At 34.4% G+C, this 21,967-nt stretch overlaps 1 protein-coding gene across 1 annotated transcript in view; it reads left to right on the top strand.

Annotated features, from left to right (window-relative positions):
• Positions 1-21,967, top strand: part of LOC141561979 (uncharacterized) — a 265,321-nt gene that overhangs the window by 56,911 nt on the left and 186,443 nt on the right. Inside the window, exon 7 of the mRNA XM_074302015.1 lies at positions 4,292-4,514. Coding sequence (XP_074158116.1) covers positions 4,292-4,514 — 223 coding nt within the window. The remainder of the gene's footprint in view (positions 1-4,291; positions 4,515-21,967) is intronic.

The following is a 21,967-nucleotide window of genomic DNA, read 5'->3' as shown; positions in this document are numbered from 1 at the left end:
GTATTTTCTTCACTCACTTTTTTTATATATTTTTGTAATTGTCCAATTGTGTTTTTATCTTCTATGGAATTTTTTCCCATTTTATCCATTTTATTTATTAGAGAGCTGATTTCTTTATCCAGCTCACTAATCCTGTTTTCTTTGAAGTTGTTTACCTTTTCCAGCTCACTAATCCTGTTTTCCTTGGAGTTGTTTGCCTTTTCTAATTCACTAATTATGTTTCTCAATGATTTGATCTCTTTATCCACTCTGGAGGACTTCTCCAGTCTCTCTTTCCAAGCTTCCCTTTCCTTTTCCCATTTCTCTTCTAGCTCTCTTGTGAGAGCCTTTTTGGTTTCCTTTATGAGGTTCTTTTGTATTGAGGGGCAGATCATATCCCCCTTAGGGGATTCCTCTGGGGACAATCTGTTTTTAGTCTCCTCAATATTTGAAGTCTGCTCTCTCTCCATACAGAAGCTGTCAATGGTTAGAGCCCTTTTGAATTTTTTGTTCATTTTGTCAAGAGCGGAATGGAAGAAAACAAATTGACAAGAGAAACAATTGGTCTGTTTTGGGGGGGTTGGGGCTGGATGCTGTTAATGGGCTTCCTCTACAGACTGGGGGTAGGGCAGCAGAGACCCACTAACAGAACAGCGATGGCTGTGCTGGGTCTGCGCTCTGAGTCTCTGAGAACGCGCTGAGTCACTCCACGTGAGGGTTGGAGGTGGCCAAGTTCTGAGAGATGCTAGCTTTCTGGGGTTTTAATCATCACCTCCAGTGTTTACACCTTCTCCCTGCTCCTGGCTTGCTGCCAAGACGGAATATTCACACTGGGGTAAAAGTCTTTTTTTGCAGAAATGGCAGAGATCTTACCCCTCCCCCTCTGGTCTGAGCTGTTTTGAGGTGTCTGTCTTGCTCTGGCTGCCTGCCCTCAATCTGTGCCCAGTCTGTTCAACCCTCCCCCGAGCAAACACAGACCTTCTCTGGAGAATTTCAAGGATGTCCTCTCTTGGTGATTATTTGTGGGTTTCTTTTCTGGTCAAGCATTAACTCCGAGGCTTGTCATGAAGTAAGTTCTGAGAGAAAACGGGGAGCTCAAGCAGCTGTCTGCCTCCACGCCGCCATCTTCAGTTTTATTTATTCTGAGAGCAAGGTTGAGATCCCTCACTAGTATAATTTTGCTGTCTATTTCTTTACTGATATTGATTCATTATCTATGGTAACTTTAGTAAGATATAGTTTCCTTCCTTATATCTTTTAATTAGTTCTATTTGTACTTTGGATTGATCTGAGATCATGATCGCTACCCCTGCTTTTTTTTTTTTTTTAACTTCACTTGAACCCTAATAGATTCTGCTCTGCCTTCACTCTGTATGTATCATTCTGCTTTAAATGTATTTCTTATAAACAACATATTGTAGGATTCTGGCTTTTAATGTAGTTTGCTATCCCACTTCCACTTTATGGGAGATTTCATCCCATTCACATTCACAGGTAAAATAATTAATTCTGTATATCCTGTCATCTTATTTACCCCAAATTATGCCTTTCTCTTTCCTTTCCCCCTTTCTCTCCTCCCCAGTATTTTGCTTCTGATCTCCCCCTCCTTCAAACAGCCCTCCTCTTTTAGAGTCATTTCTCCTTTCTTATATCTTTTCTCTACTACTTGTTTTCCCTTCTATTAGTCTTCCCCTTTGTTTTTCCCTTTTCTCTCCTGGTTCCCTATAAGAGACAAGCTTCTCTGTGAAATCAAATATATCTGATATTCTCTCTTTGAGCCAAATCTGAAGTGAAAAATATTCACACAATGTTCATCCCACTCCCTTTTTTCTTTCAATTATAATAGGTCGTCTTTGCCCCTTCATGAGATGTAATTTCCCTTACTTTACCTCATTTTTCTTCTTTTTCCAGTACAAATTTCTTTGTCATATTATCACAATAAAATCAAATTATACCAGCACTCTCTAAGTATACCCATAGCAATATGGGAATTTTAATACAATTCTGGGTATACAATACCCAGAACAATAGTTCTCAAGAGTTTTTTCCCTTTTTCCCTTTTAATGATTCTCTTGAATTCTGTAATTGGAGATCAAATTTTTTGTTCAATTCTGGTCTTTGTGTCTGAAATTCACCTGTGTCATTGAATTCTTCCCTCAAAGATAATGCTAAATTTAGCTTGATAGGTGATTGTTGGAAACAATCCATGATCCTTTGCCTATTAGAATATCAGATTACAGGCCCTTTGATTCTTTACGGTGGAAGCTGCTAAGTCCTGGGTAATCCTCATTGTGGCTCCTAGATATTTGAATTGTTTCTTTCTGGTTTCTTGCAGTATTTTTTTCTGTGATCCGATAATTCTGATATTTAGCTACAATATTTCTTCGAGTTTTCATTTTGTGTTCTCTTTCAGGAGGTGATCAGTGAATTCTTTCAATGACTACTTTATTTTCTGGTTCTAGGACATCAAGGCAGTTTTCTTTGATGATTTCGTGAAAGATAGTGTCTAGGCTCTTTTTTTCGTCATTGATTTCAGGAAATCCAATAATCTTTAGATTATCTCTCCTAGATGTATTTTCTAAGATAGTTGTTTTTCCTAGAAGGTATTTCATATTTTCTTCTATTTTTTATTTTGTTTTTTGTTTGTTTGATTGAATCTTGCAGTCTTAATGAGTCATTCAGTTTCATTTGTTCAATTCTAATGTTTAGTGTATTATTTTTTAGTTACCTTTTTTTAGCTCCTTTTTTTATTTGGCCAATTGATTTGTTTTGCCCATTGCCTATTTTTCCATTTCACAAATATTGTTTTTCAATAGGTGGGTACCTTTTTCATATCTATTTTGTAATGAGTTATATGCTTTTTTACATTTAATCAAATCCATTTTGCATGAAGTTAAATGCTTTCCCCATTTCATCATATATAATTTTAAGGAGTTTTCTTCAGATCATTTCTATTTTTCCTTTTCCATCCCCTTTCGCAAAGATCTCATTTCCTTTCCCTTTTTTCTTTTAACTCTCTTTTAAGTCATTTTTGAAATCTTCCATGAAAGCCTTGTAAAATGGGGACCAGCTCATATCTCCCTCTGGAGCTTCATCTGGAGTCGAAGTACCACAGAGTTTGAGGTCTGTTCTTCTCTCTCCATAAAAGCTGTCTATGGTCAGAGTTCTTTTTGCTATTTTGCTCATTCTTTAAGATTGAGGTCTGCTCCACTGATACATTGTTTGTGGTGATCCAACTATTCTGGAGAGAAATCTGGAATTATGTTAAAAAAAAGTTATCAAACTGTGGATACCCTTTGATCCAGCAGTGCTATTATTGGGCTTATATCCCAAAGAAATACTAAGGAAGGGAAAGGGACCTATATGTGCCAAAATGTTTGTGGCAGCTCTTTTTGTAGTGGCTAGAAACTGGAAAATGAATGGATGCCCATCAATTGGAAAATGGCTGAATAAATTGTGGTTTATGAATGTTATGGAATATTATTGTTCTGTAAGAAATGACCAGCAGGATGCATACAGAGAAGCTTGGAGAGACTTACATAAACTGTTGCCGAGTGAAATGAACAGAACCAGGAGATCATTTTACACTTCAACAACAATACTGTATGAGGATGTATTCTGATGGAAGTGGATATCTTCAACAAAGAGAAGATCTAATTCAGTTCCAATTGATCAATGATGGACAGAAAAAACTACACCCAGAGAAGGAACACTTGGAAATGAGTGTAAACTGTTTGCATTTGTGTTTTTCTTCCTAGGTTATTTTTACCTCCTGTATCCAATTCTTCCGGTGCAACAAGAAATTTGTTTCTGCACACATATATTGTATCTAGGATATACTATAACATATTTAATATGTATGGGACTGCCTGCCATCTGGGGAGGGGGTAGAGGGAAGGAGGGGAAAATTCAGAACAGAAGTGAGTGCAAGGGATAATGTTGTAAAAAATTATCCATGCATATGTACTGTCAGAAAAAAAGTTATAATTATATAATTAATTTAAAAATTAAAAATAAAATTGAGGTCTGCTCTTAAGATCTGCCACTTTAATTTTCCATGGGGCAGGTCTACTGATTGACTTCAGTGCTGGGTAATCACAGCATGGTCCCACAATCTTCTGTGGCTCAGTGGCTTACAATTTGCCTCTTTTTTCTTTTTCTTATTTCTTATTTCTTAAAATTTATTAACATTTTAAAAATAATCCAGTTTCCTTCTTTTTTTACAATGTTTATTTTAAGAATTAACTGCTTTAAATTTTTGGAACTAAATTTAACAAGTTGTGATAAAGATGCTATGATTTGGTTTTATTAGAATGAGAGAAGAAAGCAGAGGATGGATAAAGATATTGACCGTATTTTCCTCAGAACACACATAGAACAAGAAAAATCTGACATACAGATTCAATTCAGCAATGCAAGTGAAAGAAAATTTGATGATTCAATACGCACAGAGTCTGATAGTGTGTTGTCCTATATACTACCAACAGAGAAAGAAATTGATAGTGCACAGCAGCTCTCAGACTATGAGGATACAGGTGATAACTTTGATATAAAAAGAGTAACTTATTGTTTATATTATGACTAAGTACTGATAATACTTCTTTTTAATAATTTTTCTTGGGCTTTAATATTTTTCCCACCCAAGTCTTTTCCTATAAACTGTTTGGATTGTTGTCTATTACATTTTTTTAAAGATATAAAATGGAAGATATTTTAAAATTTCCCAATCAGGTAATATTTTATCACATTGATTTTATTAGCCAAATATATCGTGTTGTATTTTTATATTTGACACTTGTTTATTTTTTTCAATTAATTCTTCATTGAATTCAGTTACACAAATGTGTACTATGTACTATGTACAGAGCACTGTGTAAAGTTTAGGGAAACTAAAAGTTTTGCTAAGATATTGTCCCTGTTATACTAGAGCTTACAGTGTGAGGTAATACACTGAGATAAGTTTAATACTCAGTTATGCATAAAGGTCTTGGAATTCTTGGATTTCATAATTGGAAGCTACTTGTAGTCAAAGATCACCAACACTTCAAAGAGAAGGAACTATTTTCCCAATAGGTAGACTTCTAGCTTCCATATGAACATCTTTAAGAATACATTATGATGTATTCCTTTTGGATTATTCTAATCTGGAGGAAGTTCTTCCTTTAAAAAAATTCATTTATTCATTTATTTTAAATTTTCTTTTTTTTAAGTGAAACTTTCTATTTTCAAAATATATGCAAGGATAATTTTTCACCACTGACCCTTGCAAAACCTTGTTTTCCAATTTCCTCTCTTTCCCTCCACCTCCTCTCCTAGAGGGCAAGTAATCCAGTATATGTGAAGCATGGTTAAATATATGTAAATCCAATATAGACATCCATATTTATATGATTATCATGGTAAATAAGAAGAATTAGATCAAAAAGGGAAAAAAGAGAGTAACAAAATAAAATTCCAGGAATCAACAACAAAAGAAGTGAAAATGCTATGTTGTGATACACACAGTTCTCACAGTCCTCTCTCTGGATGTAGATTGATCTTATCATCACAAGATCATTGGAACTGGCCTAAATCATCTAATTGTTGAGAAGAGCCATATACATCAGAATTGATCATCATATAATCTTGCCAGTGCTGTGTACAACGAAATCCTGGTTGTGCTCATTTCACTTAGCATTAGTTCATGTAACTCTCTCCAGGCCTCTCTGAAATCACCCTGATGTTCACTTCATATAGAACAATAATATTCCGCAACATTCACATTCCATAACTTAGCCATTCTCCAACTGATAGGAATCTACAGTTTCTTGCCACTACAAAAGTCTATGACAAACATTTTTGCACATGTGGGTCCCATTCCCTTTTTAAAAAAATCTGTTTGGGACATAGGCCTAGTAGAAACACTGCTGAATCAAATGGTATGCACATTTTGATAACTCTTTGGACACACTTTCAAATTGTTTTCCAGAATAGTTGGGTTTGTTCACAATTCCACCAACAATGTATTAGTGTCCCAGTTTTTCCACTTCCCCTCCAACATTTGTTTTTATCTTTTTTTCTGTTATCTTAGCCAATCTGAGAACTGTATAGTGATACCTCAGACTGGTCTTAATTTGCATTTCTCTGATTAAAAGTGATTTAAAGCATGGAAGTTCTTTCTTAATTCCACCATTTGTTGCTTTATAACTTTTACCCCTTCTTTGTTTTTTGTAACCAAGGAATTAATTTCAATTCTTTATGTAGTAGCCTTTCAAATGCTTCAAAGCAAAAATTTAGATGAATCATTTCTTCTCCAGGTTAAGCATAAATAATTTTTAAAAATTGCTGAAATTGTTGAGTGGAATTTACATTACTGCAGAAAATACTCAGTTGAATATTCCTATTCACACATTGTCTTCATGAACATGGAAGAAATTGGGTTTTCAGAAATCTGCAAATAGTCATATTTTTCAGTAGTTTTCACCTCCTTTCAACACACATTAGTGTATTTATTTGCTGGTTTATTAGTTCTTTTTTTATCTTTTTATTGACTTATGCTTTTCCCCCCTTAGTAAGATTATAACCTACATTTCAAAAGCCTTCTAATACTTAGGCACACCTCATATTATTCAGCAGTGTCTACCAGAAAGTGAATCAGCCATTTTAAACTTCTGTATAATTCTAAAATGACTCATTTATAAATCAGTTTTTGACTTAATAAGAGAAATTGTTCTTTTCCTTCTTAAGCATGTGGCTTCACGGTATTTGAGAATTTCCGTGAAGTTGATCATGTTTAAGGAAATTCGTAATATTTCATTAGCTTATACCAGTAATCAAGCTGTGAATATTAAGTAACTACTATGTGAAAGGCACGGTGCAAAGATATAAAAACTCAAATAAAACTGTCTCTGCCTTCATATTGTTTACATTATATCATGGGAGACATATAAATACATAATTTTTAAAAATATCAAGTAATTCAGAAGGAATGGAGCAAGAGAGGAAGGGCCCATCAGTTGGAGAGAACAGAGAAGGTTTTCATATTGAAGGTGTGAGTTTAACTGAGTTCTGAAAACAAATTGAAGATTATAAGAAGCAGAAAAAATAAAAAAGACCATTTTAGGTACAGCAACATAGAGATGGGAAAATGGACATATATACATATACATACAACAAGAACTAACTAAAATTCAAGGTGTGTAAAGACCAGTAACATAATAAGGCTAGATACTTCAATTGGAGCCTGTGATGTTCTGTTTTTCTCTAAATCATAGTAGTCGTCTTCTGTGAGGGCAGATTATCTTGGGGAGCTTCTGGAGGCAGCCTTGGCTTTAGTTCCTGTTAGAATGTCTCCAGCCAGCTTCAGTCTCTAGCTCCCTTCGAATCCAAAGCCTCTAGCTAGCACGAAGGTAGACATGGGAATGAATCAGACTCTGCCTCCAAGAATGTGGGATTGTGGGTTTCCCAGAATTCAATGCTAGTTGTGAATCTCTTGGAAGTCCATGACCAGGCTTTTCTTTTAGACTTGTGAATCTCCTGGAGTTGTGAAGCCACTGAATCCTGGCTCTCTGAATCTCCTTGAGCTTCCCTGAAGTTCTCCTAGGAAGTCCTCTCCTTGACTCAAATCAGACTGACCTCCCCACTCAATGTTGGCTCCTTATATCCTCCTAAAGAATGGACTTGTGGGTACTCTGTGGGCTTGTGGGAGCTCCTTAAAGAACCAATGAGTGAACTCCTTTAAAGGTTTGAACTCCTTTAAAGGTGTGAACTCCGAACTAAAGAATTAAGTACCAGACAACCAACTTAGCACCTAGTAATAATCCTAACAGGAGCCCTCCAATTAAAGGGCTTTAAATGATAAAATTTATCATAAAAGTAATAGGAATTACGTGAATGACTCTGGCAACGTTGTAGAAGGGTGATTGGAAAGGAAGAGACAAGTTGGAGACACTATTGCTTCTGCAGTAATTGAAGCTGAAGTTAGGGCCAAGTCTAGGGTGGAAGTAGAAAAAAGGGAACATATAAGATATTTTAGGAGTTGAAATAGCAAAATTTGACAATTAGTTGAATCTGTATGGCAAAGGATAGTAAGTTGACAAGAATGATACTGAAATTTCAAACCTTAATGACTAGAAGAGTGGTAGAGATACACTTGATAGGAATAGATAAATAGTTTTTGAAAGGCAAGTTCAAATGTGGACATGTTAAAGAAGGTGGCATAGTGCAGAACAATTAAGCAGTGGCCAACTTTTAAAAATAGTTTTAAACCGTATTTCCCTTTTTATTACATTATTACATATGTTTAATAAAACAACTATTACAATAATATACTACAATAAAAAGGATAATTGTACAAAAAAGTGAAAACATCTACTGGGTACAATTTGCTATATCTTTCAAGTATACAACAAAACTGTCATGAAAAAGGTTACCATTAGACACAGAGGGATATATTGTATGTATGTTTGTGTGTGTGTGTGTGTGTGTGTGTGCACATGTGTGTATACACACCTACACAATTCACATATGTGTATATCATATTCTATAAAATTTTAATTCTTTCTTTAGATGCAAATAGCATCTTTCTTCATAAATTTCAAAGTTTATTTGGATGTTCATAATAAAATAATTTATTCACTCAAAGTAATTTTTGAACTAATACTGTTACTACAGTATTTTCTTGGTTCTGCTCATTTTGGTCTTCATGATTCATTCAAGTCAAGACATAACAATAATATCGCTGAGCTCATCAGTTTTTTTTGATAAATATTATTTTTTAAAGTTACATGCAAATATCCAGTTACATACACACAGAAATAGTTTTCAGCATTCATTTTTATAAGATATTGAGTTCCAAATATTTTCACTCCCATCTCATCTCCCTCTCCCCCAATGACCTATGATATAGATCATACATATTTAATCTTGTATTCATGTAAGAAAACAGTCAATGTAATCATATAGTCATGTAAGAAAATATTAAGGGGAGTGGAGCTAAGATGGCGGAGAAAACAAAGGCATCATTCTAAGCTTCTCTTTTACCTTCGCTACCAATTACCAAATACAGCCTCAGAAATAGTGCTTGACTGGTAAAATCGACAAATATTGGGAGTACAACAAATTACCAGCCAAAGATAATCTGGAAGATCACCAGAAAAGGTTTATCCTCATAAGCAGGAGTAGGCCAGTGCATCAGAGAGGCAGAACTAGAGACCAGCACACCGAGCAGACCCAGGCAGGGATGGTCTCCACAAATGGAAAATTTGCAGAGAGGACTCTACCACAGGTTGTCTACTCTGCTTTTGTTGCAAAGCAGTAATTCAGCAGAGAAATTTTTAAAAGGCCAAAGGTAGCATGTATTCCAAGAAACACCAGAATTCAACAAGATCTGGCTACATCCACCCAGCACTGGAAGTGACTAAGCACAGACCACAGCACAGCCATGCAGCCCTATTCTGCAGTGTGGTGATTTTGCCTGGGGGAATTCACATTCCTGCACATCAGTGGGGCTCTGCCTGGGGCAGCCACAAATCTGCACAGCAGGGGGGGGGTCTGCCTGGGACAATAGACATTCCATAGCTGGCCACGCTTCCTGAGGAACAGACACTTCTCCTGTGGGGCTCTTCTCAGAGCATGTGGGCAGCTTGACTGCTCTTTGCAGTCAGTTTTCAGGACATCTACTGTCCATATAGCTATACCAGCTCTGCAGAGGAAGCTGCCCTGAAGGCAGACCCTAAGGACATTTTAAAAAATGAGTAAAAAAGCCAAGCAAACTCTAAATATTGATAGCTTCTATACAGAAAGATCAGGGTTTTCAACCCCAAGGAGACTAATAGCAGAAAGTCTCCAGACAAAGCCCCAAAGGGAGGTGTAAACTGGTCCCCATCACACAAAGCTCTCCTAAAAGAAATTATAAAAGATCTTAAAAGAGAGAAAGGAAAGAGAAGCTCTGCAGGAGAGTACAGAAAAGGCATATAATTCACTAAAAGAAAAATTTGATACAGTGGAAAAAGAAAACAACTTTCTGAAATGTGAATTGGTAAAGGTAAAGAACTACCAGGGAAACAGAATTTGTGAATTGGAAAAGATAAATAACTGCCAGGAAAGCAGGATTTGTGAATTGGAAAAAGAAAGTAACTTAGTAAAAAAAAATTAGTAAAATGGGAAAAAAATCTATAGAACAAAACAACTCATTTAAAAACTCAATTGGACATATACAAAAAGTGAAAAAAAAGCTAATGAAGAAAATAACTCATTAAAAAACAGAAGTGAAAAAATAGAAATGAATGATTAGTTGAGACATCAAGAATCAGTCAAACAAAAACAAAAAAAAATGAAAAAATAGAAAAAAATGTTAAATATCTACTTAGAAAAACAAAGACCTGGAAAATAGATCTAGGAGAGATAATCTGAGGATTATTGGACTTCCTGAAAATTATGATGAAAAAAAGAGCCTAGACAATATTTTACAGGAAATCATCAAATATAACTGCCCAGATGTAACAGAATCAGAAGGTAAAAGAGGCATTGAAAGAATTCAACACCTTCTGAAAGAGACCCTGAAATAAAAACTCCAAGGAATATTGTGACTAAATTTCAAAATTACCAGAGTAAGGAAAAGCAGCCATAAAAAATTCACATACCAAGGAGCCACAATAAGATTCATTCAGGATCTGGCTGCTTTCACATTAAAGGATTGAAGAGCCTGGAAGCTGATATTCTGAAAGGCAGAAGAACTTGGAATGTAGCCAAAAATAAACTACCCAGCTAAGGTGAGCATTTTCTTCCTGGGAAGAAGATGGACATTTAACAAAACAGGTGAATTCCATTTGTTTCTAATGGAAAAAACCAGAGCTAAACAAAAAATTTGACCTCCAACTATAGGACTCAAAAGAAGCAGAAAAATGTAAAAAGAACTTTAGAGAACTGTATTTCTGTTACAGACATACAAAAAGAGTGCATGTATAATTTGATTTTACTGATATAACATAAAAAAGGGAAGTAGAATTGGAAAAGGGATAGTATCAAAAAAAGGGAAAAAGGGAGATAAAAAGAGGGAAATTACATCCCATGATGAGGCAAAGGAAACCTATTATATCTTAGGGAATTTAGGAAGGGGAAAGAATATTGTGGGAATTTTATTCTCATCAGATTTGGCTCAAAGAGAAAATAATTGACATATTTGGTTTACAGAGAAACTTCTCTCATTTCATTAAAAAATGAGAGAGGACTCAGACTTGTGGAGGAGGAAGGAATTTATGACCAGAGGAGAACTAGAGATCATTATTGATCACAAAATAGAAGATTTTGATTACATCAAACTAAAAAGTTTCTGTACAAATAATACTAATGCAAACAAGATTAGAAGGGAAGTAACAAATTGGGAAAATATTTTTAAAAACAAAGGTTCTGACAAAGGTCTCATTTCCAAAATATATAGAGAACTGACACTAATTTATAAGAAACCGAACCATTCTCCAATTGATAAATGGTCAAAGGATATGAACAGACAATTCTCAGAGGAAGAAATTGAAACTATATCCACTCACATGAAAGAGTGTTCCAAATCACTACTGATCAGAGAAATGCAAATTAAGACCACTCTGAGATACCACTACACACCTGTCAGATTGGCTAAGATGACAGGAACAAATAATGATAAATGTTGGAGGGGATGTGGGGAAATTGGGACACTGATACATTGCTGGTGGAGTTGCGAAAGAATCCAGCCATTCTGGAGAGCAATCTGGAATTATGCCCAAAAAGTTATCAAACTGTGCATACCCTTTGACCCAGCAGCGCTACTACTGGGATTATATCCCAAAGAAATACTAAAGAGCGGAAAGAGACATATATGTGCCAAAATGTTTGTGGCAGCTCTTTTTGTTGTAGCTAGAAACTGGAAGATGAATGGATGTCCATCAGTTGGAGAATGGTTGGGTAAATTGTGGTATATGAAGGTTATGGAATATTATTGCTCTGTAAGAAATGACCAGCAGGAGGAATACAGAGAGGCCTGGAGAGACTTAAATCAACTGATGCTGAGTGAAATGAGCAGAACCAGAAGATCACTGTACACTTCAACAACAATACTGTATGAGGATGTATTCTGATGGAAGTGGAAATCTTCAACATAAAGAAGATCCAAATCACTTCCAGTTGATCAATGATGGACAGAGGTAGCTACACCCAGAGAAGAAACACTGGGAAGTGAATGTAAATTGTTAGCACTAATATCTGTCTGCCCAGGTTACATGTACCTTCGGAAACTAATGTTTATTGCGCAACAAGAAAATGATATTCACACACATGTATTGTACCTAGACTATATTGTAACACATGTAAAATGTATGGGATTGCCTGTCATCGGGGGGAGGGTTATAGAGGGAGGGGGGTAATTTGGAAAAATGAATACAAGGGATAATATATAAATATATATATATATATATATATATATATATATATATATATATATATATATATAATAAAAAAAATTAAAAAAAAAAGAAAACAAAAAAAAATGAGAGAGGAAAAGGGAAAAGGAAAAGAGTAATAAGGAAAACTTATAACAAAGGGTAAGGAACTCAAAGGGGGTGAAAGGGATTCTAAAAAAGGACAGGTGTGTGAGGCAAGTAGTGCCCATAATTTAATACTAGGGAGAAAAGAAAAAGAAAAGCATAATCTGGGAATAATAAGATGGCAGATAACAGACTGGATCAAAAGCCAGAACTCTACCATATGTTTTTAGTCTCCTCAGGGTTTGAAGTCTGCTCCCTATTCATATAAAAGCTATCTTTGATTAGAACCTGCTTTAATTTTTTGTTCATTTTGTCAAAGAAGAATCAAAGAAAACAAACAAACAATGCAAATGTGGTATGATTTTTGGGGTAGTGTGGTGTTAACCAAGCTTCCTCTACAGACTGCAGGAAGTAGCAATGAGGCAGCAGCAGGACAGCAATGGCTATGCTGCATCTGCCCTTTGAGACTCTGAGAGCGTGCTGAGTCACTCCCGGTATTGGATGGGTGTGGCCAGGTTCCCAGAGACTCTAACATTTTGGGTTATAGACTTTACATCCGTGTTTTTGGCTTCTCTGCTGATCTCCTGGCTTGCTGCCAGGGCAAAGTAGCCACACAGGGTAAAGTTCTCCCTGCAGGTTTTCTGCTGGCTGAGATCAAACCCCACCCCACCCCTTGTCTACTCCCTGTGAGCTTCCTTCTGTGCTCTTGCTCCCTGTTGTGCTCTTGCTGTCTGCCTACAGTCTGCACATGATCTAACCATCCACGCCCTTGAGCAAAACAGACCTTTTCTGGCGAATTTCGAGGTTATCTTCTGTTGGTAGTGTATTTGTGGGCTTTTTCAGTCAACCACTAATTCTAAGGCCTTGTCATGGAAAAAAAAAAAAAAAAGGATTCTGACTGCAACAAAGAGCTTAGATAGACGAATGTGTCCTCTCCACAATCTTGGACAAATGTCTATCTTTCTGAGTGGGGGTTTTTAAGTTGGCCTTTTTCTAGCTTTTTAAGTTGCAAGCCCAATTCATTGATCTTCTCTTTCTCTATTTTATTCAAGTAAGCCTCTAAAGATATAAAATTTCTGTTGCTTTAGCTGCATCCCACAAATTTTGATATGTTGTCTCATTGTTGTCATTCTCTTGGGTGAAATTATTGTGTCTATGATTTGCTGTTTCACCCAATCATTCTTTAGGATGAGATTACTTAGTTTCCAGTTACTTTTTGGTCTATTTTCCCCTAGCATTTTGTTGAATGTAGTTTTTATTGCATTGTGATCTGAAAAGAATTCATTTACTATTTGTCCCTTTTTCATTTAATTTTGAGGTCTTTATATCCTAATATATGGTCAGTTTTTGTATATGTTCCATGAACTGCTGAGAGGAAAGTGTATTTGTTTCTGTCTCATTCAGTTTTCTTCAAAGATCTATAATATCTATTTTTTCTAATAATCTATTTACATCTTTTTTTTGGTATTTATTTATTGATTTTTAAATTTTATTTATAAATTTTTGGCAGTATATATGCATGAGTAATTTTTTTTTATAACATTATCCCTTGTATTCATTTTTCCAAATTATCCCCTCCCTCCCTCTACTCTCTCCCCTTGATGACAGGCAATCCTATACATTTTACATGTGTTACAATATAACCTAGATACAATATATGTGTGTAAATCCCATTTTCTTGTGCACATTAAGTATTATATTCCTAAGGTAAAAGTAACCTGGGTAGATAGACAGTAGTGCTAATAATTTACATTCACTTCCCAGTGTTCCTTCTCTGGGTGTAGTTGTTTCTGTCCATCATTGATCAACTGGAAGTGAGTTGGATCTTCTTTATGTTGAAGATATCCACTTCCATCAGAATACACTATTTACATCTTTAACTTCTTCCTTATTTGATTTATCTAATTCTGAGAGTGCAAGGTTGAGATCTCCAGATGAATCCCCAAATGGAGATCTGATCTGCTACCCAACACACTAGACTCTCATTAAAAAAATGGGGAAAGGAAAGGGAAGTTTGTCAAGAGAGTCTGGCTAAGTCATCTCACTCATTTAAAGATAGAGTAGATAAATCAAATCCCTGAACAACAGAATTAGTGAATTGCAAAAAGGTAAATAATTCCAAGTGAAGCAGAATTAGTGAACTAGAAAAAAAGAAAATAGCTCTCTAAAAAATAAAATAGGTGACATGGAAAAAAAATTCCACAGAACAAAACAACTCACTTAGAAACTCAATTGGACAATTACACAAAGAAATTTTAAAAAGTAAATATAGAAAATAATTCATTAAAAATCAGAATTGAACAAATGGAAATGAATGACTCAAGGAGACAACAAGACTCAGTCAAGCAAAACCAAAAAAATGAAACAATGGGAAAAATGTCAAATACCTACTTAGGAAAAAAGCAGACTTGGAAAATAGATCTCGAGATGGACTTCCTGAAAATTATGATGGACAAAAGAGTCTAGACACTATTTTACAGGAAATTATCAAAGAGAACTGCCCAGATATTATAGAAACAGATGGTGAAAAAGACATTGAAAGAGTTCATCGGTCACCTATTGAAAGAGACCCCAAAATCAAAACTCCAAGAAATATTATGGCTAAATTCCAGAACTATCAACCCAAGGAAAAATACTACAAGCAGCTAGGAAAAATTCAGATACAGAGGAGCAACAATAAGGATTACTCAGGATCTAGCAGTGTCCACATTAAATGTTTGAAGGGCCTAGAATCTGATATTCTGAAAGGCTAAGGAACTTGGTATGAAGCCAAGAATAACTTACCCAGCCAAAATGAGTATTTTTTTCCAGGGAAGAAGATGGACACTCAATGAAATAGGTGAATTTCATCTATTTCTGATGAAAAAACCAGAACTAAACAAAAAGTTTGATCTCCAAATATCAGACTCAAGAAAAACATAGAAAGGTAAAAAGAAATCTTGGAATCTATATTTCTGTTATAAATATACATAAAGAATTTGGACAGGTATAATTTGGTTATAATGTAACAGTTATAATATAAAAAAAGAAAGTAGAGATGGAAAGGAAATTGTACCAGCAAAAGGGTAAAGTGGGGCTATTACATCTCACCAAAAGGCAAAGGAAACCTATTATATCTGTGGGAAAGAAGGGAGGGGGTTGAATATAATGTGTATCTTACTCTCATCAGAATTGGCTTAAAGAGAAAAGTATTAGACATATTCATCTCTGTAAAAGAGAAACTTCTCCTATCTTATTGAAAAGTGGGAGGGGAGAAGTGAAAAGGGAAGGAGTAAGCTAAATGGAAGGAAATAAAGAAATTGTGAGGAAAAGGGATAAGTAAACGGTAGGAACTCTAAGGTAGGGGGAAGGATCCTAAAAAGGGAGGGCTGTGAGAGGCAAGTGGTACTCACAAGTTTAATCCTGAGGAAGGGGGTAAGAGGGAAGGAAAGGAGAAATCATAACCAGGGGTTAACAAGATGGCAAGTAATACAGAATTAGAAATTTTAATCATAAATGTGAATGGGGTAAAATCCCCCATAAAGCAGAAGCAAATATCAGACTGGTTAAAAGCCAGAATCCTCCAATATGTTATTTACAGGAAACACATTTAAAGCAGAGTGATACATACAGGTAAAAGGCTGGAGCACAATGTATTATGCTTCAGGTGAAGTAAAAAATGCAGGGGTAACCATCCTTATTTCAGATCAAGCAAAAGCAAAAACTGATCTAATTAAAAGAGAGAAGGAAGGACATGATATCTTGCTAAAGGGTAGCATAGATAATGAAGCAATATCAGTATTAAACACCAAGTGGTGTAGCATCTAAATTCCTAAAAAGAGAAATTAAGAGAGCTGCAAGAAGAAATAGACAGCTAAACTATAATAGTGGGAGATCTCAACCTTGCACTCCCAGCATTAGATAAATCAAACCACAAAAAAAATAAGAAAGAAGTCAAAGAAGTAATTGGAATACCAGAAAAGTTAGGTATAATAGATCGTTGGAGAAAATTAAATGGAGACAGAAGGGAGTACACTTTCTTCTCGGCAGTATATGGAACCTACACAAAAACTGACCATATATATTGGGACATAAAAACCTTAAATTAAAATGCAAAAAGACAGAAATAGTAAATGCATCTTTTTCAGTTCACAATGAAACAACAATTACATTCAATAAAATGTTAGGGGAAAATGGACCAAAAATAATTGGAAAATAATCTCATTGTAAAGAATGATTGCGTGAAACAGCAAGTCATAGACATAATTAATAATTTCACCCAAGACAATGACAATAATGAGACTTCATACCCAAATGTGTGGGATGCACCCATTACCTAAAGCGGTAATAAGGGGAAATTTTATATCTCTAGAGGCCTACTTGCATAAAATAAAAATAAAGTCAATGAATTGTCCTAGCAAACAAAAATGTTAGAAAAGAAACAAATTAAACCCCCCCAGTCAAAAACTAAACTTGAAATTCTAAAAACAAAAGGAAAGATTAATAAAATTGAAAGTAAAAAAAAACTATTAAATTAATAAATATAATTAAGAGTTGGTTTTATGAAAAAGCAACAAAATATAAAAACCTCTAGTAAATCTGATTAAAAAAAGGAAAGAGGAAAATCAAATTGTTAATCTTAAAAATGAAAAGGGAGAACTCGCTACTAATGAAGAGAAAATTAGAGCAATAATTAGGAGTTACTTTGCCCAACTTTATGCCAATAAATTCGATAACTTAAATGAAATGGAGGAATACCTTCAAAAATAGAGCTTGCCCAGATTAACAGGGGAAGAAGTAAATTGGTTAAACAGTTCCATTTTAGAAAAAGAAATAGAACAAGCTATTAATCAATTCCCTAAGAAAAAATCCCCAGGACCAAATGGATTTATATGTGAAGTCTACCAGACATTTAAAGAACAATTAACTCCAATGCTATATAAACTATTTGAAAAAATAGGGATTGAAGGAGTCCTAGCAAATTCCTTTTATGATACAGACATGGTACTGATACCTAACCTAGGTAGGTTGAAAACAAAGAAAGAAAATTATAGACCAATCTCCCCAATGAATAGTGATGCTGAAATTTTAATTGGCTGTATCAATAACCAAATTAACAAAAACCATATGATCATCTCAATAGATGCATAAAAAGCATTTGATAAAATCCAACATTCATTTCTAATAAAAACACTTTGAGAATATAAGAATAAAGGGGCACTTCCTTAAAATAATCAATGGCATCTATTTAAAACCATCAGTAAGCATCATATGTAATGGGGATAAACTGGAACCATTCCTAGTAAGGTCAGGAGTGAAGAAAGATTGCCCACTATCACCAGTACTATTCAATATTAGAAACATTAGCTTCAGCAATAAGAGTTGAGAAAGAGATTAAAGGAATTAGAGTATATAATGAGGAAACCAAATTATCACTCTTTACAGATGATATGATGGTATACATAGAGAACCCCAGAGATTTTACTAAAAAGCTATTAGAAATAATCCACACCATTAGCAAAGTTGCAGGATACAAAATAAATCCAGATAAATCCTCAGCATTTTTATACATCACCAACAAAATCCAACATCAAGAGATATAAAGAGAAATTCCACTCAAAATAACTGTCCATAGCATAAAACCTTTGGGAATCTATGTACCAAAGGAAAGTCAGGAATTATATGAGCAAAATTACAAAACACTTTGCACACACATAAAATTATATTTAAATAATTGGAAAAATATTAAGTGATCTTGGATATGCTGAGCAAATATAATAAAGATGACAATACTCCCTAAACGAATCTATTTATTTAGTGCTATACCAATCAGACTCCCAAGTAATTATTTTAACAACGTAGAAAAAATAACAACAAAATTTATATGGAAGAACAAAAGGTCAAGAATTTCAAGGGAAATAATGAAAAAAAATCAAATGAAGGCGGCTTAGCTGTACCTTAAACTATATTATAAAGCAGCAGTCACCAAAACCATTTGTTATTGACTAAGAAATAGACTAGTTGATCAGTGGAAAAGGTTAAGTTCATAGGACAAAGTAGTCAATAACTATAGCAATCTAGTGTTGACAAACCCAAAGATCCAAACTTTTGGGATAAGAATTCGCTATTTGAAAAAAAAACCGCTGGAAAAAATGGTTTTCAGATGAAGTAATTTCTAGTCATATGAAGAGGTGCTACAAATCAATATTGCAAATTGAGACAAATCTGAGATACCATTACATACCCCTCAGATTGGCTAAGATGATAGGAAAAGATGATGAATGTTGGAGGAAATTGGGAAAACTGGGACTTTGACACATTGTTAGTGGAACTTTAAACGGATCCAACCATTCTGGAGAGCAATTTGGAACTATGCTCAAAAAATTATTAAACTGTGCATACCCTTTTACTCAGCAGCGTTTCTACTGGATTTACATCCCAAAGAGATCTTAAAGAAGGAAAAAGGTACCACATGTGCAAAAATGTTTGTGGCAGCTTTTTTTGTAATGGCAAGCAACTGGAAACTGAATGGATGTCCATCAATTGGAGAATGGCTGAATAAATTGTGGCATATGAATGTCATGGAATATTATTGTTTTGTAAGAAAGGACCAACAGAATCATTTCAGAGAGGACTGGAGAGACTTACATGAACTGATGCTCAGATTATTATATAAAGTAACAATAAGATTATACGATGATCAATTCTAATTGACCTGGCTCTCTTCAACAATGAGATGATTCAAACCAGTTTCAGTTTTTCAGTGATGAAGAAAGTTATATACACCTAGAAAGATGCCTATGGGAACTGTGTGGACTACCACATAGACTTTTCACGCTTTCTGTTGATGTTTGCTTGCATTTTGTTTTCCTTCTTAAATTTTTTTTCTTTCTAGGTCCTATTTTTTTTTTTGTGCAGCAAGGTAACTGTATAAATATGTATTGCTATATTAGATTTAACATACATTTTAACATATTTAACATGTATTGTAATACCTGCTATCCAGGGATGCAGGTGGGGGGGGGGAGGGAAAAATATGGAACAGAAAGTTTCACAAGGGTGAAGGTTGAAAAATTACTCATGCATGTTTTGTAAATAAAAAGCTTTAATAAAAAATAAAATAAAATAGTAAAAGTCTACTTTAATTTGCATTCAAACTCTACAATTCTTTCTCTAGGTGTGGATAAGATTTTCTTCCATGAGTATTTTGAAATTGGTTCCTTATATTGTTGAGAAGAGTTCGTCTTCATAAAATGTTGCTGTTACTCTATGCAATGTTCTCATGGGTTTTTTCATTTCACTTAGCATCAGTTACTTTAGGTCTTTCAAGACTTTTCTGAAATTCTCCTGCTCATTATTTTTATAGCATAGTAGTATTCCATTACATTCATATACAAAACTTGTTCAGCTGTTCCACAACTGATGTGCATTCCCTCCATTTCCAGTTCTTTGCCACCATAAAAAGAGCTGCTATAAATATATGGGCATCTTTTACCCTATTTTATGAATTCTTTGGGATACAGACTTAGTGGTGGTAATGCTGGATCAAAGGAGTCACAATGTTTGATTGTCCTTTGTGCACAGTTGCAAGTGTTTTCCAGAATGGTTGGATAAATTCCACCTCCACCAAACATGCATTTGTGTCCCAATTTTCCCACATCTTCTCCAAATATATCATTTTCATTTTATGTCACATTAGCCAAGCAGAGAGGAATTAATTCACATGTCTCTTATCAATAATGACTTAGAGAACTTTTTCATGTCACAATACATGATTTTGATTTTTTTCATCTGCAATCTACCTGTCCATGTCCTTTCATCATTTATAACTTGGGGAATGTCAAATACAAATTTTATGTAGTTCTCTGTATATTAGAGAAAGAAAGCCTTTGTCAGAAACATGTCCTGTAAAAAATGTTTTCCATCTTTCTGCTTTCCTTATTCGCTGCCCTGGTTTTTTTTGTGTGCAAAATAAACCTGGTTAACTTAATGTAATCAACATTATCCATTTTGCATTTCATAATGTTCTCTGTCTTTTGGTTAGTCATAAATTCTTCCCTTCTCCATGGATCTGACAGGTAAACTGTTCCTTGTACCCCAAATTTACTTATACCCTTTATGTCTAAATTGTGTACCCATTTTGACCTTATCTTGATATGTAGTGTGAAATGTTGGTATGTGGTTAGTTTCTGCCATATTACTTTTTAATTTTCCCAGTAGTTTTTATTATATAATGAGTTCTTATCCCAGAAGCTGGAGTCCTTGGGTTTATCAAATTGAAAATCTCTATGGTCATTTACTACTGTCTCTTGTATACCTCATCTATTCCATGGATTCATCATTTTTTTTTGCCAGTACCAAGTACTTTTGATAAATACTGTTTTATAATATAGATCTGGTATGGCTAAGCCACCTTCCTTTGCATTGTTTTCATTAATGCTCTTAATATTCTTGATCTTTTGTTCTGCCTGGTGAATTTTGTTATTATTTTCTAGATGTATAAAATGATTTTTGGCAATTTGATTGGCATGGCACTGAACAAGTAAATTAATTTAGGTAGAATTGTTATTTTTATTATATTAACTCAGCCTACCTATGAGGATTTAATGCTTTTTTTCTCATTGGTTAGATCTAACTTTATTCATCTGAAAAGTAATTGTATTCATAGAGTTACTGACTTTCTCCTGGCAGGTAAATTATCCAACTGTATAATATTATTTCAATTATTTTTATTGACATTTCTCTTCCAGTCTCTTGTTGCTGCCTTTTGTTGATAATATAGAGAAATGTTGATGATTTCTATGGGTTTATTTTATATCCCATGTCTTTGCTAAAGTTGTTCATTTCAAGTATATTTTTGTTGATTCTCTAGCTTTCTCTAAATATACCATCATATCAGTTGTGAAGAGTGATGATTTTATTTGCTCATTGCCTATTATAATCCTTTCTTCTCTTATCGCTAAAGCTAACATTTCTAGTACAATATTGAATAATTGTTATGATAATGGACATCCTTGTTTTCTCCTTGATCTTATTTTTTATACTTCTTGATGATAATGTTAGATCTATATTGCTTGTCATTTTAATGAAAACTCCATTCCTATACTGTCTGGTGTTTTTAATAGGAATGTGCGCTATAATTTCTCAAAAGCTTTCTCAGTATCTAGTGAGACAACTGTGATTATTGTTACTTATTTTTTACTGATGCATCAAATTATGTTGATAGTTTTCTAATATAGAACTAATCCTGCAATCCTGATATAAAAATCCCAACTGGTCACAGGGTATATTTTGGCAACAAATTGCTGCAATGCCATTGCTAATATTTTATTTTAAATTTTTGCATTATTAGGGAACTTGGTCTGTAATTTTCTTTCTCTGTTTTGGTTCTTCCTGGTTGAGGTATCAGCATCATATTTGTTTCATAAAAGGAATTTATTCATACTCCACCATCACCTATTTTTCCATTTATTTTATATAGGATTTCACTTAATTTTTCTTTAAATGTGTGG

Source organism: Sminthopsis crassicaudata, chromosome 3 (assembly GCF_048593235.1).
Source record: "Sminthopsis crassicaudata isolate SCR6 chromosome 3, ASM4859323v1, whole genome shotgun sequence".
Lineage (NCBI taxonomy): Eukaryota > Metazoa > Chordata > Mammalia > Dasyuromorphia > Dasyuridae > Sminthopsis > Sminthopsis crassicaudata.
Note: the sequence above shows the minus strand (reverse complement) of the source record. Positions and strands in the feature narration are given on the sequence as shown.